The sequence below is a fragment of the Desmodus rotundus genome, chromosome 4 (genome assembly GCF_022682495.2).
Source record: "Desmodus rotundus isolate HL8 chromosome 4, HLdesRot8A.1, whole genome shotgun sequence".
Classification (NCBI taxonomy): domain Eukaryota; kingdom Metazoa; phylum Chordata; class Mammalia; order Chiroptera; family Phyllostomidae; genus Desmodus; species Desmodus rotundus.
Window position 1 is genome coordinate 129,428,374 of NC_071390.1, and position 27,075 is coordinate 129,455,448.

Consider the following 27,075-nt stretch of genomic DNA (forward strand, 5'->3'; position numbering starts at 1 on the left):
TAGGCCATTTGTATGGAAAAACCACTGGAAACAGCTTGGGTGGGCCCAACAGTTGTAGGAGTTGGGTCTCAGGGAATCGCTAGGTCAGGGAAAAACGTGATAGTCAGGTTGATGGAGACTCAGCTACAACCCCTAACAGCTCTACGTGGGGGAAGGGCTCAGAAAAGGAACAATGGCTTCTGCCAGCACCTCTCTTTGGGAAAAAACTAGCTCTCCAATTCTTGGCCTGATGCCAGATATGCCAGTTCCTCCCTCTATGTCTCTGGTACCTTTTAAGCTGCTGCCCCAGCACTGGAACTCTGAGTCAGTGAGTCTGAGTAAGTCCATGCATTGGCTCAGACTCAATCTCCACTGGTTTTTACAGCCAGGAGTTATGAGGACTTCTCTTCCCAGTACTGGAAACCCGGGCTGGGGGGTATGGTGTAGGGTTGGAACCCCTCACTCCTCTGGGGAGACCTCCGCCGCTGAGATATCACTCCCAATTTGTATACACCACACAGGCGTGTGAGACCAACTTGTTTTTTGTCTCTGCCCCTCCTACAGTCTCAATGTGGCTTCTTTATATCCTTAGCTGTAGGACTTCCATTCAGCTAAATTTCACATGGTACTTACTGAATGATGGTTATTCTCTAGTTTAGTTGTATTTTTGATGTGGTTGTGGGACAATGCAAGTACTGCATTTACTTACATGCCATCTTGACCAGAAGTTGATCTACAACTTCTTTTTATAGACATTTACCAATATATATAACAGTAGAGAGAATGGCATAGTGAATCTTGATATACCTGCCACCCAGCTTCAACAGTTATCAATTAGTGGCCAAGCTTATGTTACGTATAATATTGCCTCATTGCCTTGCACCCCCCTTTCCTTATGGGATTATTTTAAAGCAAATCTCAAACACACTGATTTTATTTATAAATATTTAAATATATATATCTAAGAGATATGGACTTTTTTAAACCTAAACCACAATGTCATTGTCACACTTTAAGTCTAACAATTTCTTAACATATTTAATGTTCAGTCGATGTCAAATTTCATTGATTAATAAGTGATTGTTCACAGTTAGTTTGTTTGGATCAGGTCCATGTAAAAAATGCACATTGTGTACAGGGGTTCTCTCTCCCCCGTACCTTTCTGTGAGGCCTGTCTTTCTCAGATACAGAGGTAAGTCACAGAGGAACCTGAAGTTTTAAAATAATTCCTATGAATTGAATACATAGGTCACTTTCCAGGAGGAAGGACACTAAATAGTCAATACTGGAGATATATTGGGTCTGTGTGGAATGGAGAAAGTATGTTGCCATATGGGTTCATCATCCATTCTCCCTGGAAATTTTAATGTATTCATCCAGTAGCTGAGAACTCCACTTTGTATGATAAGCTTCCCTCACAAGTTACAGTCAAGTTTCCTCACTTAAGATGCATAGTTACGATGGCTTGAAAATTCTGACTTCAGCACTGAGCTTAAACAATGAGACAGGCTGGCCTGTGCACACCTCCCTCACTGGGGGAAGATGCACTGGAAATGGAGGCCATAGGCTCGTGATTTTTATAAATGGGTCAGAACTTTGATAGAGTATTTCACATTGAGGAAATTTTCAAGTTTTCATGTTTGTTTTGGTTCTGTTTTGAACTTGAAGGTCTAGTGATCCTCCACTGTGCTGTGGCAGATGGGAATTCGACCAGAAGCCCCGAAAACGATGGCCTACTCTGTGGAGGTGCTGGAGAAAACTGTGCAGGTAATGTGAACACATGATGTGTTTCTGTTTCATCAGCTTTCTCTTCAGTCTTGGAAAGCTGCTTCCCTAAGTTTAATTTTTTGATAATATAGTAATCATAAAACTAAGTAGCTTTTTGAGCACATACGAATGTAGCAGGTACTGTGCTAAGTGCTTTACATGCAGTAATTCATTCACTCCTCTCAATGAGCTGGACAATATTTTTTACTTTACTTCAAGGTGAAGCCTAGAAAGATTAAGTAACGTGCCAAAGGTGACACAGCTGGTAAAGACCAAATCCAGGACTCACACTCAGCTCCTCTGATTCTAGTGCTCTCCTTCATACTCGTGACACTACATTAGCGCCACAGATGTGTGCTCCAGGCTCCAGCACGTGCTAGCGTAGGCCAGATTCATACAAAGTGGGCATGGTCTATTAAAATTAATTTTTTTCCTCTTCTGCAACTTCAAAAAAGGGGAGAAGGCAATAATTTTTACATATTTTACCTTGGAGATGTTTGAATTACTATTCTCAAAGTTATTAGTGTAAAGCAGGGTTCAGCCTGTAAAAAGCCAGATAATAATTATCTTAAGCTTTGTGGACCAGGAGTCATTGCTGCAGCTAATCAACTTTGCTGTTTCACTGTAAGAGGAGCCATAGACACCAGGCAAACAGGTGGCCTTGGATGTGTTTCAATAAAACTTTATTTAAAGAAACAGGCTGTGGGCCAGACTTGGCCATTGGGCCATAGTTTGTTGACCTCTGGTCTAAGGTTCTGTCTCTCCTTTATAGATTGTGTGGTCTGGTCTTCTACATGAGTTGTCTCTGATAAAACAAAACAAAACACAGGCCAATTCCAAATACAGGGTGGCGTGGGAAACCTCCTGTATTCCCTGGAAACTTTGCCAGGCTGGGAGTGTGGTGACTTGGTGGTAACTGCGCCTTTCCTAACACCCTGGCGAAGTTGTCACTGAGCCAGGAACACCCTGAGCAAGTTGTCCTGATGTGAGTCATCCATTCCAGCCTGGTCTTCCTCTTCCCTCATTTTAGTGGGCGGTCTGGACAGTATCCATACGCTGTGGAATCCACCCGTGTCTGAGGTCATGCTTGTGTGGGTCTTGTCATCTACGCAGGGAGAAGAACAAGGCCAGCTTTGTGTATTTCTGTGCTTTTCTTCAGTCAGGTTTCAAATGGTTTAAAGGATGGCACTCTCACATATCCTTTGGGAGATTATTCCATAATGTGAATACTGAAAGTGGTAAACCATCGGCCTCATCATATCCTAAATGTGTTTTCAAATTTTTTTTAAGATTTTATTTTTCTTTAGAGAGGGGAAGGGAGGGAAAAAGAGAGGGAGAGAAACATCAATGTGTGGTTGCCGCTCATGTGGCTCCTGGCCCACAACCCAGGCATGTGCCCTGACTGGACGTGGAACAGGCGACCCTTTGGTTCGCAGCCCGTGCTCAATCCACTGAGCTATGCCAGCCAGGGCTTGTTTTCTAATTTTTTATTGCAGTAAAAACATTTAACATGAGACCTACCCCTTAACAAATTTTTAAATGTGCAATACACTATTATTAACTAGATTATTTATCTTGTATAACTGAAATTTTATTCCCACTGAACAAAAATTCCACATTTTCCCCTCTCTCAGTCCCCTGGCAGCCACTGTTATACTCTCTGCTTCCACAGATTTGGTTATTTTAATACTGGAAATAAGTGGAATCATGTAATATTTGTCCTTCTGTGATGGGCTTATTTCACTTAGCATACTGGTCTCCAGGTCTACTCATGTGGTTGCATATTGAAGGATTTCCTTCTTTTTAAAATACTGAATAACATCCCATTGTACTGATATTACATATTTTCTTTATCCATTCATCCGTTGATGGATATTTAAGTTGTTTTTGCATCTTGGCCTTTGTGAATAATTCTGCAGTAAATATGGGAGTGTAGATATCACTTTGAGATACTGATTTTAATTCTTTCAGATTAATATCCAGAACTGGGATTGCTGAATCATATGTTTGATATATTTTTAATTTCTGAAGAAACTACATGCTATTTTCCATAGCAGCTATAAGGTACCTTTTTTAGCCTGTTAATTCTTTCTTTACTGTGCAGATTTTTAGTTGAAAGTCACACAGTAAGCAGAGTAGACTGTGTAGGGGTCAAAAAATTAATTTCCCTCTCACCTTTCTAAGTTCTCCTGCCTGGGCTAATAATCAAATTTACATGAGACAGACTAACATGAGAAAATAGCCAAACTTCCTATGTATGTACATGCATGAGTGCCATAAGAATACAAGACTCAGTGACACATTGGGCAGTCGGGCAGTTCTGGAGCTAAGGAGAAGGAAAATGTTCAGGTTTGGGACTTCAAAGGGCAGGACGGAAACTCATATGAGTGTAGGAAAGCAAATATTTGGTGAATAAAGGATTGCGGGGCATCTTTCACAATGAGACACAGAGAGGACTCTGATCAAACCGACCTTGTCAGGCTCCTCCCTCTACCACCCACTAGTTCATATAAAACTCGGATTATCTGTGATGATATGTATTTATCTTCCTGGAGCACGTCTATCTAAATTCCTTTTAGGCAGTAAAGGGGGAGAGTCAAAAATTTGTTCTGAGTCTTTTTTCCCTTAATTACCAGCTTAAAAATCAATATCCCCAAGGAAATATTTGGGAGGCGGCAAACCTTTAATCCCCCTCATGAATTCAGAGATGGCTCTGGCATGTGTGTTCTTAGTCACCAAACTCAGTGCTAGAATCATGTGGGAAATTTTCAAAAACAGTTGCTTGAAAGTGAAGTCCAGGTAAGGACTGAAGTTTCTTGAGAAAGAAATTAATGTGGAACAAGACCAGATTTTCTCTATTGTCTGACCGTGGGACGTGGGTAAGTAACTTAAGCTTTCGAAGACTCAGTTTTTAACCTATAAAATGAAGACATGAATCAGATAATCTTTAGGAATTTTTCCTGTTTCTGAATAATTTTATAATTTTATCTTCAAGTAGCCCCAGAGTTTAAGCATCCCATTTTTAGTTTGTCACTTTCTATTTTGAGTGAGAAATATATTCATTCCACCAATACCTATGAGCACCTGTTCTGCAGCAGGCTCTGTCACAGGGACTGAGAATGCAGCAATGAACGCAGTGGTCAAACATGACGTCAGAGAGGATGTGGGGAAGAGAGATAGTGGATAATGAACACAGAGCCTTGGTGAGGAGTTTAGAGCCTTCAGCTTTGACTCTCAGTAAGTTTTAATAGCATCTACCTGGTTTCTGTGTATTCATACTAGACAGTGAAAAGGGCAAAAGCAGGGAGACACCTTACAGGTTGTTTCCATGGAGACTGCTTCCAGCCTAGAGAGGATGTTGGGCTTACAGCAGGGTAGTGGAGATGGAGGGACACTTCTGCATATTTGAGTACAACCAATAGAATTTTCTGATGAACTGGATGTACAGTAAAAGGGAATGAAGTCAAGATAATCCCCAAATTTTTGGCCTGAATTACAAAAAGAATGTAAATACACACTGAGATGAGCAAACACCTGATTTGAGGGGGGAAATGAGGTGTTCCATTTTGGAAGTGTTAAGTTGAAATGCCAGTTAGACATCCAAGTGTATTTATTGGTTTGACAGTTGGCAATGAGAAAAAAAATCTGGAATGAAAACACAAATTTAGGAATTGTTACCCTAAAGGGGTTTCAAGCCAAGAAACAGTGAGGGAGGGAGTGGAAGGAGGAGAAAAGATAACACAGCGCTGGGCCCCAATGCACTGCAGAATGTAGAGGTTGGGGGAGAAAGGAGAACGAGCAAAGAGGGCATCACAGGCACAACCTTCCATAGTGTGCACTCTCGAAAACCAAAGAGAAATACAAGTTTCTTCCTGCCCAGTGTTCTTTTCATTTGCCTCACAACTACGAATAATTTTAAACATATGCAAATACACTCACACGTCAACCATGGATTCTTTTCCTCCTTGAAGCAGAAGAAAGAGGCAGCTCTAAGTGACAGCTCACGCTAATCAGGTCAGAAATGCTTGGCACAGCCCTCAGGTTGAAAGACAAGCTGATGGGGTCTGATTAGTGCCCTGTAGGAGCACATTCCGGAAGCCAGGAGGGGCAACAAGGACCTGGCTGAGATCTATTTTTATTACCCTGGAGTAACCAACCTTTTCACATTTCTAGAGGAAATGACATTGGTTGTGAGACGAATGGGATTCCTCAATTACAGTAAGTGTCAAATTTGCACTTGTTCAAGGGCATCGTGAATTTACATTCCCTTGTCTCGGGGAGATAGACCGCAAGAATAGAAGGAAAAGTAACTTTAGAAATACAAAACTTTCTTCTTCACCTCTTGGCTTAAAAGTGTTGTGAAATGAGGAAACCCTGCTGGGAAGATGCCTGGAAGCCAAGGGCAGAAGACTGAAGCCTTAGGCTGTACTGCACAGGCACAGGAGAAACTTCTCTCCAAAGTCTGCCAGGGCCACTTCAGCTCCCCTGTGCACTAGCTGTTTCCTTTGTCAGGTCAGGTATGTGTAGGGGAAGACGAATTTATGGGTATTCGTTTCCCTTCCTCTCTCCTTGTTAATACTTGTGGGACATCTCTCTCAACACTGAATACACACTTGTAAGTCTCTTACAGAGAGATTTAACTAGAGGTCAGACGTACCATGAGGTTTATACAGTGTAATGAAATTTACCAAAGAAAGCATTGTAATAATAATTGTACATTACGAGTTGTTTTCAGAAGAGCTACTGATATTAACATTATTACAAAATCATTGCATAGATTTGTACTAAGCACTTTTGGAATAATTAAGTGAAGGTTTTATGAAAAAATAAACTTAATGTTTTAAAACTGAAGAGTTTTCATCACCAAGACATCACAAAGCCAGTTTTGGCTTGAGAATAAGAATCGTGTACAGTAAGACCAGGGAGCAATGCTGCTTAATCACAGCATCTGTCAAACCGAGGGAAAGGCCATGCTTAAACAAAGCGATGCGGTGTCTGCTATAGTCCTCCAACTGAGTTTGGCTCAAGAGGAGAATCCATCCCCTCTCACCTAACCATCCATATCCCCCAAAGAAGATCCACTTCTTGTCCATCTGCTCATATGGTCAAAGAAAATTATTCTTACTTCTGATCCCCCTTGCTAACTCTTAGAATCAGATTTAGACACACATTGACCTGCAGTAACCCCTGTGGTCTTACTTACTTGGCTTTAGAATCTTTGACATGTGGTGTCTCATGAAGAGATTGAGATATATTACCCGTGGTGCCCATCCACTTCTGAGACTGTGGTGACCTGGCCTACCAGTAGATGTAGTTTTTCAGTGCAGTTGTGTGGGAGAGGCTCACTCCCAAAGGCATGTTTTGGTTTGGGGGATGTGGGCTGGAAAAGAGGAAGGTGAGAGGACAAAAGATCAACTAATTCCACCACCCCTAGAATCAGGGGAATCTTTTAGTTTAGGCCTTTGACATTTTCAAAACTACCCCATTCAATTCTCAACAGATAATCCCAATACATGGGCCTAATCTTATTTTATCATAGGATCAATTTTTCCTTCTTCTCGGGACACCTTCCTGGAGTGGAATAGTATAATTTTGCCATCTCCCACCCCCACCCTGTGTCATCAAGTCTCATGAAAGGCAGAAAATGTTAGATTTCACAACTGTTTATCTTTCAAATAATGTGACCTTCATGAACTTTAGATGAAAGCAACTGGAATTTCAGATGCATTTCCAAAGGGGCAATGCTGATAAGCCTTTAATTTCCAGGAGAGAGGATCTTTCTGGCTTTTGTGGAGGCAGTATGTGTGATTTATTTTTCTTTCAGGTTTTAAAGTTCCATAGAGAAATCGCTGGATTTTTTCTGCTTGGTGTTATGGAAATGTTTTTAAATCAAAATACTGCTGCCACTATTTAAGAGCATGTTTATTTGACAAAGAGAGCTCTGCAAACTATCTAAACAGGGCCTGGCAACCGTTTTCCTGGCCCAGGTGCGTGTTGCCGGACGAACTGAGGCTGAACAATCGCTGCCTCCAGCAGCTGCTCTCAGGTGGTTTGGGGGATCAGGGCCCATTTGGTGTTCATGAGAACACTGACTATATTTAAGAGGGCATGGCCACTCAAGGTATTGGTCAAGGTCAGGGTGCACAGATATCCAGCTTACACTTAAAGTCAGGTGTGCTTTGCAAAGTAGGAAAGACCTTTCAGGAGCACAGAGGATCTGTCATCAAGTCCTGTTTCTTCGTAAATACTTCTCCTTGCCCTCACCCCTGCCCCAGGCGCATAACACATATGTCTGCAAGGCTCAGGGGGCCTCAGTTTTCTCCTTGCCTCGGCATCTTCCTTCTCTGATCCAGTCTGCTCTCCCCTGTCTAATACATTCATGAAATGCTTCCCAGTTCAGCTTTTACATGTACCATTAAATTTAATCCATGGGAACCTTCTTCAACTATCTCCTGCCTTGGATTTTCAGTGTAAACTCTTCAGCCCACTGACAAATTGAGATCTCTAGCTTCCATTCACAGCCTCCTTGGCTTCTCCCCTTCATGTCTCTTCCATTGTTGCCATTACATCTGCCCCTTGCATATTCCTGACCCTGAGCTTCTGATCTTGAGATTCCCCATATCTTAACTGCTTCCCCACCTTCACCAAAACAAAACAAAACAAAACAAAAAAACCAAACTTCATTTTCCAGAAAGTTTTCTTAACTAAATAAGCACCTTTCTACTGATATAAGAACTTTCTTAGAATTGCCAAGATTTTCAAGATTCTAGAATCAATTCATTTACGGAGAACTTTATTGCTCAGGCTCTGTGCTGGGAATGTCCACATGCATTTTTTTCCTTTTATGAGCCTTCCAACAGCCCTTTTAGGTCCATGTTAGCATCTTCAGTAACAGCCCTTTTAGGTCCATGTTAGCATCTTCAGTAACAGCCCTTTTAGGTCCATGTTAGCATCTTCAGTTTACAAATGAGGAACCTGAGGCTCGGGCAGCTTAATTCACGTTGCCAGACCCATCTGGCTAATGAAAGAGCTGAAAGTGAAACACTCACGTCTCTCCTCCTAATCCAATGTTCTTTCCAGTGTTTCCAGGGGACCATAACTGTTTATGCTGTCACTATGGTTGTTTTTACTGATTACTTGGTCATTATTTTCTTGAGTTTATTCTATTTTGCTGATTTAGAGAGAGCAGATATCCTTTATTTCTTTGCTGTTTCCCAGTGCCTACCACAGGGCTCTGGAGATAGAAAGTCCTTGACGAATGAAAGTTGACTGATCAATTTATTTGCCAAAACACACCGATCTTGCCTTTGAGGTAATTTGCAGTTATTTCTGGCAGCAGCTTCAACAAGAGTCCCATTGATTGGCACGCGTGCAGAAATATCTGGCACGGACCAGCAGTGAGCACGGCTGGTAATTAAGTCACCAAGCAAAAGCAGGTCAGCCAGTTGCTCAGCAACATTCTGCCACCCCAAAGACTGTGAGCTGGCATCCCGGGTATGTGCTGTGTGCGGATCGTCCCGAGCTCTTTGCCATTCTTCCCTCCCTCTGGTGGCCCTGAGCAGTTATGTGTACTCATTACATAAGACGAAGGGAGAAGTTTAGTGGTCATTGCCACCAATCAAAGGGTTGCTTGATGTCACTGGGGTGCCAGGTGCCACACCACACCTCGTGTGGAATGCCCTCCTGCAGTGCACACTGTGGTCTTTCTGGCTCCACAGGTGTGAGCCCTGCGAGCTGCTGGTGGCAACATGAATGTGGCAAGTCCGCCCCTGGCCTGGTGCTGCTGGTCAGCTGTTTTCCCTGGGCGTGGGCTGCTCCCCTTGTCTGTTGTGAACCAACGCAGGGCACAGCTGGTCAGTGTTTCTGTGCTGTTCCTCTGGACAGTCCTTGTTTATTAACGCTTTCTATGGCAAGGAAATGTTACATATGACTGTCCCCAGTCAAAAATTAGGTGACCACAACCCTGAAAGGTTAGACAGGAAAGTCAGCGCATTGCAGGATTGAAATCCTAGATATTCGGCTTCCAGAATTTTTCTCCTTCAGGGAATGAGAACCCTTTCCGGGGCCAAATGCGAGGGAGAGTCTGCCATTCAGGAAGCGTGACTGAGCCTCAGGCTGAGAGCAGGTGACGGCTACCTGCTGGACAGCCGGCCTGAAGACGGCCAGCATGGGGGGTCAAGAGCATGGACTCTGGGGCAGGAGGGCCTGCGAGCGAGTCCCACGCCTGCCCCGTACCAGCTGTGTGGCTCTGGGAGGTGCCTTAGCCTCGCTGTGTCGTGCTTTGCTCTTCTGCAAATAGGACGTTAGAATGGCGATGACGTCACAAGGCCGTTATGAGCATCGAATGAGTGAATGTGTATAAAGTACACAGAGCAGCACCTGGCACTCAGTAAGTGCTATGTAAGTGTTTAGTTTAAAACAATTTTTAAAAGAGAATGAAAGGAAAGGGGAAAACGTACTTTTCTCTTCAATGCCATCAGCTCTGTGGCTTTAATAATCTTCATGGAAAGAATAACCTTCTCCCTTATCACAACTGTGCTCTACCTTTTAAACAACACCAACATTTCTGAGCTGTAGGTTGGACATAAATCTAATTAAGACATGAAATGTGCCCATGATAATCCCCATTACCCAATCCCTAGAGCTGTTCTGGGGCCACAAAAGGGTGACCTTTATCCCAGTGTAGAGAGAAGGAGATAGAGAGATTGTAGTACTTTCTACAAAAAGCCAGGCAATAAAGACAAGAATATACTACAACTTACAAACGTGGGTTTAAAATGAGCTGACTTATTGAGCTTTTTCTTACTTTTCAGCTACCACCACACAATCAAAGTGGAATGACTACTTCTCTCCATGCCCCAAGAAATACAAGCATTACTGCATCAATGGGAGATGCCGCTTCGTGGGGGCCCTGCAAACACCCTCCTGCCTGTAAGTGGAGCCCCTGAGCCTGTGGGCAAAGGGGAGCAGCATGGCGCTGGCCTGGGGCTCAGCAGGACTGGAAAATGGTAGCTAATCAAGCCACCTGTCAGGACGCGGTTCCCCTGGTCCTGCCCCGGTGACTTGTGACTTGTTTCGGGGCACCTTCAACAGCTGCTGATGGAGAAACTGACGCACATCAGAGTGTCCAGATTTGCTTGCAGGCAGGGCTGTGTCCTCTGCTGCCTTCGCCAAGCAAGACTGTTTCTGTCCAGTGTTAATAATGCTTTTATTTTTTCTTTCTGTATAGTTTTATTATTATTATTTCAGTTACATTTACATTTAGTATTATTTTTCATTAGGTTCAGGTGTACAGCATAGTGGTTAGACAGTTGTATACTTTACAGAGTGGTTCCCCACTATCAAGTCACCATCTCACACCATACATGGTTGATACAGTATTATTGACTATATTTCTTGTGCTGTACTTTATATCCTCATGACTATTTTGTAACTACCAATTTGTAATTCTTAATCCCTCATCTATTCCCCCCAGCCCCTCAATTCTACCCTTCTGGCAACCATAAGTCTTTTCTCTGTATCTACGAGTCTATTTCTGTTTTGTTAGTTCATTTATATTGTTCTTTAGATTGCACACACGAGTGAAACCATACGGTACTTGTCTTTCTCTGACTGACTTATTTCATTTAGCATAATACCTTCTAGGTCCATCTATGCTGTTGAAAATAATAAGATTCTATTCTTTTTTTATGGTCCAGTAACTAAGATTCCATTGTGTAAATGTACCCCAGCAATTTAGTCTGCTCATCTATTGGTGGGCACCTGAGTTGTTTCTGTGGCCCCATGGTGTAATGGTTAGCACTATGGATTTTGAATTCACGGATCTGAGTGCAGGCCTCCACAGGATTTAACTCTGTTTTGGTGACATCCTCCCACGTGCTTCTCTCAGTTGCTGGTACCTCCCAGTCTATGCACACAACCCTTACACAGGTGCTTTCTTCCAACTTCATGTAATTCCTTTCTCTAAACCCGTCTTGTTTCTGTGGTATAGTGGTTATCACACTAGCCACATTCGAGGATGCTTCTAAAAGCTGTTTATTTCCCATGTGTTTTACATGGAAACAAATTTTTCTGCCATTTGTTATGTGGTTTGTAATTCACAAAAATATGAAGGAATTCATGCCAAATTAAAATTTACTTTTACAGGTGTCAATTACATGCAAGGACACCAACCTTGTTTATAAGTGGAGTTTTGCATGAAATTGGAAGAAAAGATTTCTTTTGAATTATTAGTAGTTTAAAAGTCCAAGTTTAGCCCTGACTGGTAAGGCTCTGTGGATTGAGTGCCAGCCTGCGAACCAGAGGGTCACCGGTTCAATTCCCAGTCGGGGCACATGCCTGGGTTGCAGGCCAGGTCCCCAGTGGGCAGCACACGAGAGGCAACCACACATTGATGTTTCTCTTCCTCTCTTTCTCCCTCCCTTCTAATCTCTAAAAATAAATAAATAAAATCTTTTTTTAAAGTCCAAGTTTAATTTTACTGAGGCAAATGTAATGTTTTTTCAAAATTTAAATATTCAGTTTCTTCTAAAGAAATGTTCCTCTCAAGTGCTCTGAGACCTTACCTCATAGAAGAGCAAGATGATTTTTATGTATAATTTTTACCTAAAATTCACAGAATGTTTATATTCTCTGCATTTCTCCAACATACATTTTTAAAAACATAAGTATCTCAGAACAATACTTCCAATCCCTAATTTAGTGGAATGCTTGAGTGATGGACTTCTTCAAAATTTAATTATATTTAAATTTAATTTAAACAATAAATATGCATGGATAATTCCTAGAGGGGAATAAGAATTGCTAATGTAAGGAAATAAGAAAATTGTGCCTTTGTGCAGTGGGAAAGAAAGAGTTGATTTGTTTTTTTAACTTTCATTTAATTGTTCACAGGACTAGGAGAACATATTGAGTTTTAAAAATATAAATGCTCTTCCCCCAAGCACCTCTCTCTGACCAGTCCCTGTGTCTGCACATTTATTGGTCTGTACCACTGCTGCCCGCTGAAATGAGCACCACAGTGTGCGGTCTACTTCCCTATGATCAGTACTCAGCTGTCCCTTCCGTCAGCGCAGAAAACTCATTTCCTTGGCCTCCAAACCTCCTCTGATCCTGGCTTGACTGTCTAACCACGTCACCATTACAGAGTCAAATGCTTCTCTAAAGTGCTACGTTCCATTGCATGGCCCATCGCACAAGCTCTGCTACTGGTATGCAAAGCGCATTCTGACTGATGTGTTGCAGGCACCTCAAACATCAGCTTTTCCTGGACACCTGCATTAACGCTCCTCTCCTCAGACACACATTCGGCTGTGAGCCCGATGTCCTTTCTCTGCGATCCAGTCCCGCTTCTATGCAAACTCTTTCCTCCTGGAACATGAATGCGGGTTTCTTTAAATGTCCCTTCTGTGACTGTGAGCACCTAGAGGACAGGGCTCACGGTTCATTCGTTTCTGTGTTCCTGTGCCAAGCACCATGCCTAGAATTTCCAGGGGCTCAAGAAATGACTGGTGCATAAATGACTGAGTCTCTCTAACATGGTTCACCGAATACTGTGCTGAGTGTCGAAACCAAGGCCTTCCCCTGACCCAGGAGCACCATATTAGTGGTGAAATAACACAGAATCAATGGGAAGTGGAAAAGCATAGGAGTCAGGACACCAATTTTGGAGTCAGACCTAAGTTAAGATTTTGTTTCCACCAATAATGGGCAGTTTTAACAATAGGTTAGTTATACTCCCTGAGCCTCAGCTTTTTAAAAAAGTATATTTATTGATTATGCTATTACATTTGTCCCATTTTTCCCCTTTATCCCCCTCCACACTGTACCTCCCTTCCATCCAGCCTTCTCCCCTTAGTTCATGTCCATGGGTCATACATATAAGTTCTTTGGCTTTTCCACTTTTTATACTATTCTTAACCTTTTACTGTCTATTTTATGCTTATCAGTTGCACTTCAAATTCCTGTACCTTTTCTCCCATTCTTCCTCTTCCCCCTCTCTGCTGATAATCCTCCATGTGATCTCCACTTCTGTGATTCTGTTCCTGTTCTAGTTCTTTGCTTGGTTTGTTTTTGTTTTTGTTTTTTAGGTTCAGTTGTAGATAGTTGTGAATTTGTTGTCATTTTACTGTTCATAGTTTTGATCTTCTTTTTCTTAGATAAGTCCCTTTAACATTTCATATAATAAGGGCCTGGTAATGATGAACTCCTTTAACTTTACCTTATCTGGAAAGCACTTTATCTGCCCTTCCATCCTAAATGATGGCTTAACTGGATAACCTTAGATATAGGTCCCTGCCTTTGATGACTTGGAATACTTCTTTCCAGCCCCTTCTGGACTACAAGGTTTCCTTTGAGAAATCAGCTGATAGTCTAATGGGAACTCCTTTGTAGGTAACTGTCTCCTTTTCTCTTGGTGCATTAAGATTCTCTCCTTATCTTTAATCTTGGGTAATTTAATTATGATGTGTCTTGGTGTGTTCCTCCTTGGGTCCAACTTCTTTGGGACTCTCTGAGCTTCCTGGACTGCCTGGAAGTCTATTTCCTTCATCAGGTTGGGGATGTTTTCCTTCATTATTTGTTCAAATAAGTTTTGAATTTCTTGCTCTTCCTCTTCTCCTTCTAGTATCCCTATGATTCAGATGTTGCAACATTCAAAGTTATCCTAAAGGTTCCTAAGCCTCATTTTTTAAAAATTATTCCTTCATCATTGTGTTCCAGTCTATTGTTTATTTCTCCCTTCTGTTCCAAATCATTGATTTGAGTCCCAGTTTTCTTCCCTTCACTTTGGTTCCCTGTATATTTTCTTTTATTTCACTTTGTATAGTCTTTATTTCTTCGTTTATTTTGCAACCAAACTCTATCATTTCTGTGAGCATCCTGATGACCAGTCTTTTGAACTCTGCATCTGATAGGTTGGCTATTTCCCCAATGCTTAGTTGTTTTTCTGGAGTTTTGATCTGTTCTTTCATTTGAGCCATATTTCTTTGCCTCAGCACACCTGTTATGTTGTAATGGGTGGAGCCTTATGTATTCCCCAGGGCAAGTCAACCCACTTCTCTGCATTGTGGCACTGGGGCGGGGGCGGGGGGGTGGGAGCGGGAGGGGTCAGAGAGGGAACAATGCTGCTTGCCTGGCTCTCACCCCACTTTCAGCCTCTACCCCCATTACCCACACACAAATTGCACCTTCCCAGTGCTGATTCCTAGGTGAGTGGGCTTGTGTACATTCTAGTATCCTGTGGGTCCCTCCAATGGAGTCTCCTGTGAGACTGAGAGTTTCTCCTGCCACTGCAACCTCCACAGATTTTTACAGCCAGGGATTTTGAAGCCTTATTTCCCTGAACTGGAACCCTGGGTTTCATGGTCTGTCTAGCTCACCAGTTATTCTTCCATCCTCATGTGAATGTAGGACCACCCAGTCAGCCAGCCACTGCCTTGCCTCAGTCCTCTCTGCCCCTGGCTGCCTGTCTCCTCCCCTCCCACCAGCCTGAATGAATGTTTCTTATCTAACTCCTTGCTTGTCAGACATCCATACAGTTCAATTTTCTGGCAGTTCTGGTTGTTTTCGTTTCTAAATTGGTTGTTGTCCTTCTTTTGGTTGTGCGGAGAGGCAAAGGGTATCTACCTACACCTGCATTTGGCTGGACCTGAGCCTCAGTTTTATCATATATAAAATGGGCTGATAACATCTTTCTCTGAAGTATTGAAAATTAAGCAAAATAACACATTACACAAAATTGCTTATTATGGTACCAAGCACAGAGTAAATGTCCTGTAAATTGTACTGTGAGATGAGGAGGAGATATTAAACCTTGTAGTCCTGACCTTCTAGGTAACTTGGAGTAGCACAGATTCAGGCAAAACTGTCCTGCTTGTGGTGACCGTGCTATTGTGTGAACCAGAAATATCTCCTTTTGCTTGGAATCACAGGAGTTTGTGGGTTCCTATTTTTAGATAAATACCAGAGTGTGTTTTGAGTAACTTTAATCCTCCATTAGCCTCTTCTGTATTTTCTTGGAATGTGGGTGATTTGATTCCAGAGACACGATTTTTATTTATTTATGCAGCACACTTCATTTAAGTGGTATCAGATGTAGGTTGAGACATGAACTTGGGAGCTAACTTCCTGCATTTGAGTCCCAGCCCCACTCACTCAATTTCTCTATAGCTCAGTTTCTGCATCTGTAAAATGGATTAATAATTGGACCTGCCTCAAAGGTTGTTTTAGGAATCAATTGAATTAATACTTATAAATCTCCTGGAATAGTGTCTGTCTATTATTTCAGAACAGTGATCCCAAATCTGATTTTGCAGAGTCCGTAAGGGTCATGAGCATCTTTAAAATTTATTTTAAATTGTATTCGATTAATCTTTATTATAATAACTCATTTATTCAGCATTTAATAAACATCTACTAGGAACTTATACCCTTGCTTCGTTCTCTCCCATTGAAATAACCATCAGCACGTAGCTTATTACAGGGTTGATGAGAGTGAAATAACATGAGAGCCGCTATAACTGGTTAAGGTTTCACCCTGTAGCACGGCTCATGGGTTATAACTTACAGGAAGTACTGCTCACTGAGAAATTCAACTGAAGTGTGGTTAAGCCACAGAACCCAGAGTTTACAATTAGAAAAACATTCTAAAAGAGCATCAAGTAATTGCTGTGTATTCAATGGGCAAAATTATTGTTTAAAAATGCCACACTTAGTAAACTTGTTAGAGAAACATTTACACTAATAGTAAAACACTGTATTTATAAGATTTTATTTATGGTCTTAAAAAAAAGACTCTTTAAAAAACTTCATCCTACATATGCTATTAAAAGTGATTTTCCCCCAGTGCCAGGCCCATGTGCAAGAGGTTTTTAACATTTCAAAGTATGTCTCAGTCTTTCCCCATTATTTTAACCTTGCAGTGACAATACCTCGCTGTCTCACAGGCAGCAATTGTCTGTCACAGATCCCGGGGTCCTTTGGCAGTAGGTGGCATTAGGTGCCTTTTCTACAGAGCCTGCTTCAAACCTCACCTTTCCACCATGGTTGTGACGGAGCTTGTTTTATGTTTCATTTTGTTTATTTTTTGTAGCATTGTAACAGCTACAATATTGGCATTAAGGGAGCTCCTTCTTTGTGAACACAGGCCCCGTGGGAACTAAGTGCCCGGGCCCTTGTCAAACGTACAGTGCGGAACAGCCTGGCAGTTGATCTGTTCTTACAAAACGAAAAGTAAAACAAGACAAAACAAGGCAAAGATTGCACAGAAGGTTTTTTGTTTCTTTTAAAGAACTCGGGGATATCTGAATGTAAAAACTGTATTAATATAATAAAAGGTACAAATATTTTTTTAAAAAGAAACTTAATTTCCTCCTTTCAGATTTACCATATTTTGGCATTTATAATATGCACTTTTTTGCCCAAATTTATGAGGGAAAAATAAGGGTGCACGTTATACATGGGTAGTACTAATTCTGTATCTATCAATGTTTTAAATTCTTTTATTTATGCTTAGGCGTTAAAAGTAGTTAACCCTAGAAAGCAATAACGATATCCGTATGCAAAAGAATACCCTGGAACATGATAACCAGTTTTGTTTCTAAATATAAATAAATAAATAATTGAATTAAGAATTAAAATGGAAGATTTTTTTCCTGAAAACCTAGGCCAAAAACATGGGTGCACATTACACAAAAGCGCATTAATACACCGCAAAATACAGTACATAATATGACCAATATCTCTTTGTGTTTTGAATGAGTCTGAAAGAAAAAGGGAAAATACTTTTAACTGATGTTATAATATATAATTTCAGCTTCAATTGCCCTCAAACTTCTTACACTCCTTGTAAGCATATGACACACTTGTTTGGAGAATAGTGCGGATCGTCCCTGTGTCACTGAGCCTTCAGCTTCTTGAGTATTGCTCACACCAGACTTAGCCTGTGAAAAAGACCCTTGGCTGCCACCTCAGACCTGGGCATCAGCTGAGTTGAAGTGAACTCTAAGACTGTGTTGGTAGAGACTTGAGAAAAGGAGGAAAGTGAAAGCTCCACGGGGACACTTGTTGATTTCTGGTCACTACACTTTACCGGGTCGTGGAGAAAGGGAGACCAGGGGGATGTAGTTGGGGAGGCGGAGACTAGAGGGGCAACAGAAGAGCGTTACCTAATGTGTGACACCTGCAAGCAGTGGGACTGGAACTGATGGACGCAAGTCACAGGGAGAGAGAGTTCTGTTGAATAATATTTATGGAACTTCTATATGTAGGCAGATGTCTATGGACTTTCACGTACATTACCATGTTTGATCATGTGAAATAGTATAACTCTGAAATTATATTACGAGAACTCGGGTGCACTGAAACTGTTTATATGCTCCATGATGAAATGGGAAATTCTGGGGATTTTGAATTCTGTATCATGTAGGTATTTAAGTGCTCAGAAATGTTGTGGAGGGAATTTTATCATCCCTTCTTTAAAGCTCAGAATCTAAAATTTCAAACTAAATTATAGAAAATTGCCCACATCCCTATTTATTTATATTAGACATAGTGTTAATAATGTTCAAGTGATGACATTTTGATCAAAGAAAGAGGAATTACTCATGAACACAGTGACATACAGCTATTTAACATTTTAAAAGCAATTTTATTCTTTATTAATTATGAGTAATGAAAACAGTTTATTCTAAACAGAAGTAGAGATTCCTGAAAGCCTTGTGTTTTCACTGTGTTGTGTTCTTCTTTCATTGTTATAGCTGTGACGAGGGCTACGCTGGGGAAAGATGTGAGAGAGTCGACTTTTTTTACCTACGAGGAGACACGGGACGGGTTTTGGTGATTTGTTTGGCAGCAGTTATGGTGACATTGATCGTTTTGGTGGTTGGGGTCTGCACATGCTGTCAGTAAGTATTTTAAATTTAATTTTAAGTAAATCTGAGAAACTGTATCTTGCTGACTCTTTCTTTCCTTTCTCCGGTCCTTCCTTCTCCCATTCCTAACTTTTCTCTTTTCTTTTTGTTTTGATTTAAATATTGAATTACTTTCCCAGGTTTGCCATCATTTATATTAAAGTATTTATTTATGATAAAGCACATGATATATGATATTTGTCATTTTACTGAGCACAATTATTATAATTTAAAATGAAACTTATATAAATCTCCTAATTTAAGGAAAACAATTATTTAGTCCTAAAGTTAATCATATTTTATGTGAGTTTGTTAGTAGGCTAAATAAGACTTTATTTTCTCAAGCTGTAACATGACAAACTAACTTTGAAAGGTGGGAACAAACAAAAATTTTTTTTTCTGGGCCACATCAGAATAATGAATTGAATTTACAAATGATAATTACACCCTTGTTCTTCCCTTATACTTTTCACCATATACCACAATTTTGGGACTCAAGAAACATTTTGCTTTTTGTTTGAGAGTGGCTTGGTACAAAACTTAAGGTACTTTTGGAAATCCATCAACCTGTTTGTCAGACTCCCTGGTAGTATGCTAAAAAGTCTTCCGGAGCTAACTTCCTGTCTAGAGAAGCTAGCGCCCCCCAGAACTGCTACAGTTTCTTCTGGTCTGCGGCACAGACCAAAACAGCGTCTCATGATTCCTTTTCTTCCCAACCTTCAGGAAGGAAAAATTCAAGCAGAGGTCCTGGGAAGCATTGATTTTTGTCCTTGCCATTGAGTATCTTTGAGACCTTGGACAAATTTCTTAACATCTTAAACCTTTAGTTTTATTTCTGTAAAAGAAAAGATTAAACCAGATCATTTGTAAGATTCCTTTTAGCTATAAAATTGAAAGTTATTTTTTGATTTTACTTCCTTAATAGCGAAAGGGAGTTCTTGTAATGCCAGGTGTGAGGCAGAGCAGCTGTTGGACAGAACTGGGAAACGGCTTATTTTATTCCGTTAATTTTTTAAAAATTTTAATAGTTCATCTTTATTATATTTTTCCCACTACTATTTAAGCCCTCTTATGCCCTCTTCCACCCCCACCCACCCCTCCCCCACAATCACCACACTGTTGTTCATGTCCATGAGTTTTGCTCGATGGCTCTCTCTCTTCAGTTCCTGCCTAGAGCTGTCAGCCTGCTCTCCTTCTCTGAGTCTGTGTCTGTTTCCCAGTTAGTTCAGTTTGTTCATTAGATTCCACATACGAGTGAAATCATATTTGTCTTTCTCTGACTGGCTTATTTCACTGAACATAATGTTCTCCAGGTCCATCTATGCTGTTGCAAAGGGTAAAATTGTCTTCTTTTTTACAGCCGACTATGTTCCATTGTGTAAATGGACCATAGCTGGTTTATTCCCTCATCTGATAGACACTCGAACTGCTTCCAAATCGTGGCTATTGTAAATAATGCTGCAGTGAACATGGAGGTGTTGACTTTGATTTAAGAAAATGGGACTACAGTCCAACTTTCTTAATGAATCTTGCAGTTTAACTAATATATCCAGAAGTGCTCTTGGTTTTCTTATGTCTGTTTCCAATGCGCACTATATCGTGTTTACACATTAAACAATGCTGCATCAGTTTTTGTAAAATGACTTGTTCTGAAAAATGTTCTTGTACTGACCAAGCTCCATCAACATTCTGGCACCATGTTCTTTCCATTTAGACACAGCTATTCTCTATCCCACTGCCGCTACTATAGCTATCAAGGGAGCCCAGGGGAAGAGGTGGCTTATGGGAAAACCTCAAATATTTAAGAAAAAAGGAACCTATGCACTCTTAACAATCTAGAAATAAAGTCATAGGCTGCTCTCTTGATGATTAATTTTGTCTTCACATGAACTAACAGGCCCATGCTAATTTCTAACACCATTTTCCAAGTCCTCTTCGAAGGAAAAAGAAAGAAGACATAACAAATTTTGGTAAAGATATAACTCCTGCAAATGAAGATATTCAAGAGACTAGTATTGCTTAATGGTGAGTATGATAAACTTTGTTAGATGGGAAACTACTAAGGTGACATTTCTGGGGAAATGGGGTTTAAATGCATCTAGTAAATCATTGATTGGAGCTTATGTTTAAAAACATCTAAAAATAAATAGACTTTTTTTCATAGACTCTGAATTCAAATAAAAATGTTCCCATGTATTTCTTTGGCATGTTATCACAGAATTGCATGCATGTGGGAGAGAGGACTTTTTTGTATACTTTCTCTAATGTACAAGATCAATTAGTTTTCTAAATTTGCATGGTTGTATAAGTTATTTTATATTTTCTTCCTCATTTTTGGGCACAAAGACCAGGTATTGTAGTTTAGTCATCTTACATTTAAAGGAAATAACAATAGTAATGTTAGATTAATAGCTTCATTTATTAAGCAGTTACCATATGCCAAACACTGGTTCCATGGTCTTTAAATGTTGTATCATTTAGTGTCCCAGCAGGAATCACAGATCCTCTGGGATGATCCAACAAAGAGATTTCGATGAAGGGACTGGGGTGGGCGTAGGGGTAGGAGGGGTAAGGTTGAAGAAACCCATAGGAACATAAAGGCTCCTGGAGCCCAGCCATAGCAGGAGGTTCTACCCCTCCCATGCCCACAAGGGCTGGGGTCATGTGTTCCCTTGACATTGAGAGGTGGGCTGCTGAAGGTCCTGCCAAGCAGGAGCTATTGCTGTGGAAGGACATAGTCACTGCTGGAGCCTAAACAAGGAGGGAGGCAGAAAATGGAGAAAATGCCCCAATTGTTCTCTCTTTCTCCCTTCAGGTCTTCAGCAGGTGCCTCCCACTGGCTAAACCCAACAAGAACCAGGAATGCAAGGGAGCCCTTGTAATGTAGTCTGTAGAGTCAACCCCCAGGAGGGCACAGTAGGGCAGAGAAACACTACAAGGGAGAAAAGTGAATGTGGCCAGCACAATCAGCCTTGGTCAGTTGGCAGTAATAGCATCAAACACAACCAAACTGGTTTACAATGAAGGAAGTGTTTGGTGCGTATGAACTGGCAATCCAAAGGGAAAGTAGTTTTCGTGTTTGGTTAAATCAGAGGCCTCCACACAGGAAAACATGATTTCTCTACATCTGCTCACTGTCTGAAGAGGTGGCTTAATCCTTGACTAGTTCCTGTTAGGCCAATAGCAATCCAGGCCACATGCTTCCTCTTTCACATTCAGCCAGTGACCTTCCATGGCTCTCCCAGCATTACAAAGAATCTTCTCTCCCAGAAACTCCCAGATGATTAATGGAGCATAGTAAATGCTTCTCAAGAAATTGTAATGTTCTCTTACACTAATGAATTGGAAACAGAAACACTGGCTGTAGATTTCTTTTTTAATACATACTACCTTTCTTTTAAATAGCTCGCTCTTTTTTTCTTTTTCCTGCAGTCTATGAAGGCACCTTCAGGCTGGTGGCAAGATACAAATAGCTTTGTTCAATTGAAAATGGACAGAATGTATCTCAGGAAACAAGCTAACAAAATGAATTTTAAGTAATGTATTTACCTTTGTAATAGATTGTGCTGTTTACTATTGTTTTGTAATAATAAATTTTATTATTGTTTAGTAATTGGGAAAAAGCACCCAGTTAATAAAAGAAATATTTATAAACTTCCACTAAGTTTTGTCACCAGGATCACTCATTAAACAAAAAAGAAAAGTAGGAAGGAGTTTAGATCTTAGAAATTGCATTAACAATACATCTCCCACTTATCCAACACCATGTGCTGAGAGTTTGAAATATATTATTTCCATTAATCCTTTCAAGAACCTCTGAGATATCTATTTTGATTTTCATTTCCCATCTTTGGAAACAGACCCAAAGAATTAAATAATTTAATCCAGATTTGCAGAGTTAGGAATTGGTAGAGGTAAATCTGGAACCAAGGTTTACCCAATTCAACGTATGTGCTCTGAACCATCATTTTTGTTCATCAGACTTTCTACAACCTAACTCACTAATATAAACCCAAGACTTTCCACTGAGCTGTGTTTTGCCATGACTCTGAGATGCTGGGGTCATTTTCCTGCAGAAACCAAAAATACCAAGTCCTGAGTATATGTTACTGTTAACCACCCTGTTTTCTGTATCATTGACTTTTATTATGTTTCTTTGCTCCCTTATAAATGCTCAGAGACATGAACAAATTCTTATGTTAGTAAAGCAAACAGATTTTTGCCCCGTAACTAAGGTAATGAATAGAGGTATGGAAAGGAAATGCCCGATAGCCTTTAAGCCCCAGTGCTCAAGTATCAACAGTATCACTGGAAAGATGCTGTTGATACCAGGATAAAGGTCAACGAGAGCACAGCAGAGCCCAGACAGAGACTGGTTATAACCATATCCTCATTTTTGTTCTTCTAACAAGCACTCAATACACTTGCTCTCAGGTGAATATTGTTGCAGTGAAATCAGGTCTCTACATCTATTACTTGAGACCATCTTGCCAAATGCTCCTTTAACTCCTCAGTATACTTAATGAGGACTCTAAAAACCGAAAAAGCAAAATCTACATTTAGAATATGGAACTTTCTACGTTGACTGGGTAGATCTTTCACAAAAACAGATGGCAGATGTCCCCAAATTGTTGTACCTTGGCTGGTGCACCTGTCAGCCAAGCAGCTTCTTTTCCAGAATCTCTGTAAATTTTACTTTATACTGTAGACTTCATGTACAAAGTGAAGTGGAGAATTCAGACGAAAGGTGAAGTTGTGAGGGCTACGTGTTTTACGTGAGACCGAGGCTGTGCCTCTGTGTAACACAGACATGGCTCCAATAGCAGTGAGAGCTAAGCCAAGAAGCTGATAATGTGCTAAATCTATTTTTCTCCTGACTTAATAGCCATCCTTACAACAGGATTATATAGAACTGCTTCATGTTGTAGATGTTTTATTTTTAAGTCTCCTTATGGACTCATTTCTTGCCTTTCTTTGACACTAAGAATGCTCACAAAACTTGTTGGAGCATTTAAAAACAAGGTGTAAATGAGCACATGGTGGTTGACCAATGGAATCTCTCAAGACAGCTCAGACTGGAGAATTTTGTTTTGATTCTGAATTGTTAATGGTATCTTTTGAAAGTCTGATGCCAGTGAAGAGCTCCAAGGACTTTCATATCTTTTCAACATGTATTTATAATTGTTTTGCATATATTAAATGACCTTGGATATATAAACTGTCAATATTATCAAATAATAAAATAAATTTATTTTTAAAACAAAGCAACACAGATATACTTGTGAATTTTCTATTGATATCATGCATTAAGAGAAATAAATTTGAATATTAGTGCTTTGAAAAGCTTTATGTGTTATAGGGACTAGCACTAATACATTTGAAATAGTCCATTCTGACCATATGTTTTCCTTGGAAACTAAAGAATTTGGAAGTGTGGTGGACACAGCTATGGGATTGTCTGCCCAACAAGCTGAGCCAGACTTCCAGTGGCATTTGGCTGGTCTAAGGTGAACACTTAATGAAAACGAGCCAACTAGAGTCATTCCTAGGAGGATTGGGAACTTGAACTGAAGTTAGTCTCTTTTGGGTCCTGGGGGTGTAATAAAACTGCATTTTGAAGCCAGGGGCATCAGGTTTTTCCTTACATGGATCAGAGAAGCAAAGAAAGCTGATAAGAGAGGACAGAGATGAGACTCAGGCTTCCCAACAGTCCAGTCTCTAGTACATGTATTCTCAATGTTTAGCCTCATTCTGTTCCATCTGTGGTCTCAGACACAAGTAATGTTTATAATAAATTCCTCGTTTGGCTTCAGCTAGTTCTATTTGGGTTTCTGTAACCTGGAATGAAGATCCTAATTTTAGTGCATCATGAGATTGTGGACAACAGTTTCTTAAAGCAGAAATAGCATCCTCTATTAAAGAGAATATCAAATAATTAACATAGTGCCTTCAATTGTATTAGAGGAACATTTCATATATTCTACCTTACATACAGCCATTGAAGATGACGGCCACAGGAGGACATGGAGAGGGAGCAGGGAGCTCAGCAAGCACTGTTGTATTCCAGGCAATGTGCTTCCCCCAATAACAATGCTGAGGAGGAGTAAGACATGGTCTCTTAGGAAGCCAACAGTTCAGTGGGAGAAGCAGCTACTCACTGATCATTTCCATTCACTCTGGTGCTCTAAAAGAGGCTGAAGGTATGATGGGATCAGAGAGGAGGATGACTAAGCCAAGCGAGCTTGGAAGACACAGGGAAGGCTTCTGAAGGAAATTACATCTGAACTGGCCAGCTTTGGGATATAAAGGTCTCTGCTCCAAATCCTGGGTAAGGGCAGATATTTCTTGGATCCTTGTCAAATTCTACAGAATTTCTCTTAAATTCTACCAGTGCAGGGACCAGCTATGTTGTTACAAGGGAATAAAAGAACAGAAAAAGTCAAGGTCTCATGCCTTGTTCTAGAATACATGGATAATTATTCTAGAACAGGATAATGTATGACAGGGTAATGTATACGGGCATGTGAGCTGTGACGTGAGTTCTTCCTGGTTCCAATGTTACATTATTAAGTGATCGGCTGAGATGGGGGAGTGCTATTGATTTCTTTTTTGAAGTAGATTATTGGGCCTTTCACATTTTCCACTTCATATCATTGCTCATGATACAGGCAAGTCACATAGAGAGCGGAGTACAACGTTCTGGGTCAGATAACTTTGATAAGGCCCTGGTTGGTGCAATATTCTGTGAAGGAAGTCCAGAACGTATTTCAGTGCCATGGCTTTCAGATCTAGCTATTACATTAAAGAGAACTTCTTTATAGTATATTCTGCTTATGCTTTGATATGAATTTATTCAAAAATATTTATTAAGTACCTACTCAGTGCCAAGTACCTTACATGCCAGAGCTACTTCAATGAACAAAATGGTTAAAAAATCTGTCACCTCAGGGTCTGATCTCCAAAATATATAAAGAACTCACAGGACTCCACTCCAGGAAGACAAACAACCCAACTGGCAAAGGACCTGAACAGACACTTCTCCAAGGAGGACATACAGAGGGCCCAGAGACATATGAAAGGATGCTCAGCATCACTAGCCATCAGAGAGATGCAAATTAAAACAACAATGAGATACCATCTCACACCAGTCAGAATGGCCATCATAACCAAATCAACAAACAACAAGTGCTGGCGAGGTTGTGGAGAAAAGGGTACCCTAGTGCACTGTTGGTGGGAATGCAGACTGGTGCAGCCACTGTGGAAAACAGTATAAAATTTCTTCAAAAAACTAAAAATGGAACTGCCTTTTTACCCAGCAATTCCATTGTTGATATTATACCCTAAGAATCCTGAAACACCAATCCAAAACAACCTATGCTCCCCAATGTTCATAGCAGCACAATTTACAATAGCCAAGTTTTGGAAGCAACCTAAGTGTTCATCAGTAAATGAATGGATCAAAAAACTATGGTACATTTACACAATGGAATACGACACAGCAGAAAGAAAAAAGGAGTTCCCTCCCTTCGCAATAGCATGGATGGAACAGGAGAGCATTATGCTACATGAAATAAGCCAGGTGGTAAAAGACAAATACCATATGTTCTCACCTATAAGTGGAACCTAATAAAAAATAAATAAAACAAGTAAGCAAAATAGAACCAGAGGCATTGAAATAAAGAACAAACTGACAGTAACCAGAAGGGAGTTGGAAGGGGATAACAAGGGAAACGGGGGAAGGGTTGTCAAGGAACATGTATAAAGGACACATGGATAAAGCCAAAGGCAGGTATGATCAAGGGTGAAAGGTGGGGATGGCTGGGGTGGAGGGGAGTGGGGGGAAAGTGGAGACAACTGTACTTGAACAACAATAAAAAAGAGAGAAAAAAAAGAAAAGAAGGCAAAACAATATGTCACCTCATGCAGCTCATGTTCTAGTGGATATAATCTTTCATAGTGTGGAATCTAAGCAAGGCTTGCCCAAGAAGTTTTGTTACCCAGAGGACTTTGTCACCAGACTTTTGACCTGTCCCACTGTCTTGGAGAGTGGGACTCCAGATGGGCACTCACAGGAGAACTCAGTATGTGGTGGGAGCAGCAGGTTGCCCTGGGCCCAAAATAATTCACATACAGGCATTTTAATAATGACTCTCAAGAGCAAAAAAGGCTAACTGTGTTTCTTCAGGGTAAAAATCTTGATCTATACATTTTTTCTTTTTGCCGTGGTTGATGAAGGTGGGTACAGCATTTGGGCATCTGTTCTTCTTCAGCGAATCCTTCATGCTTCAAAGCATTTTTCTGCAAAGGAACCTGTTCCATGTGGTCAGCTCTGGCAGCTGAGTGTTAGTTAATGCCAGAACACAACGTGCAGTAGGATGTTCTTGCCTGTTTGCTAATGTTACTGTTTGCTAACGTTCCT

The 27,075-nt window shown here is 40.6% G+C and overlaps 1 protein-coding gene across 2 annotated transcripts in view; it reads left to right on the top strand.

The window, feature by feature from the left end:
• BTC (betacellulin) overlaps nucleotides 1-23,924 on the top strand; it is a 44,534-nt gene extending 20,610 nt beyond the window's left edge. The window contains exons 2-6 of one of the 2 annotated variants that reach the window (XM_045185197.2): nucleotides 1,648-1,746; nucleotides 10,560-10,677; nucleotides 18,504-18,650; nucleotides 20,586-20,681; nucleotides 21,472-22,082. In XM_045185197.2, coding sequence (XP_045041132.1) covers nucleotides 1,648-1,746; nucleotides 10,560-10,677; nucleotides 18,504-18,650; nucleotides 20,586-20,679 — 458 coding nt within the window. In that variant the 3' untranslated portion in view covers nucleotides 20,680-20,681; nucleotides 21,472-22,082. The other variant, XM_024577914.3, reaches the window with a different exon arrangement.
• The last annotated feature ends 3,151 nt before the right edge of the window (nucleotides 23,925-27,075 follow it).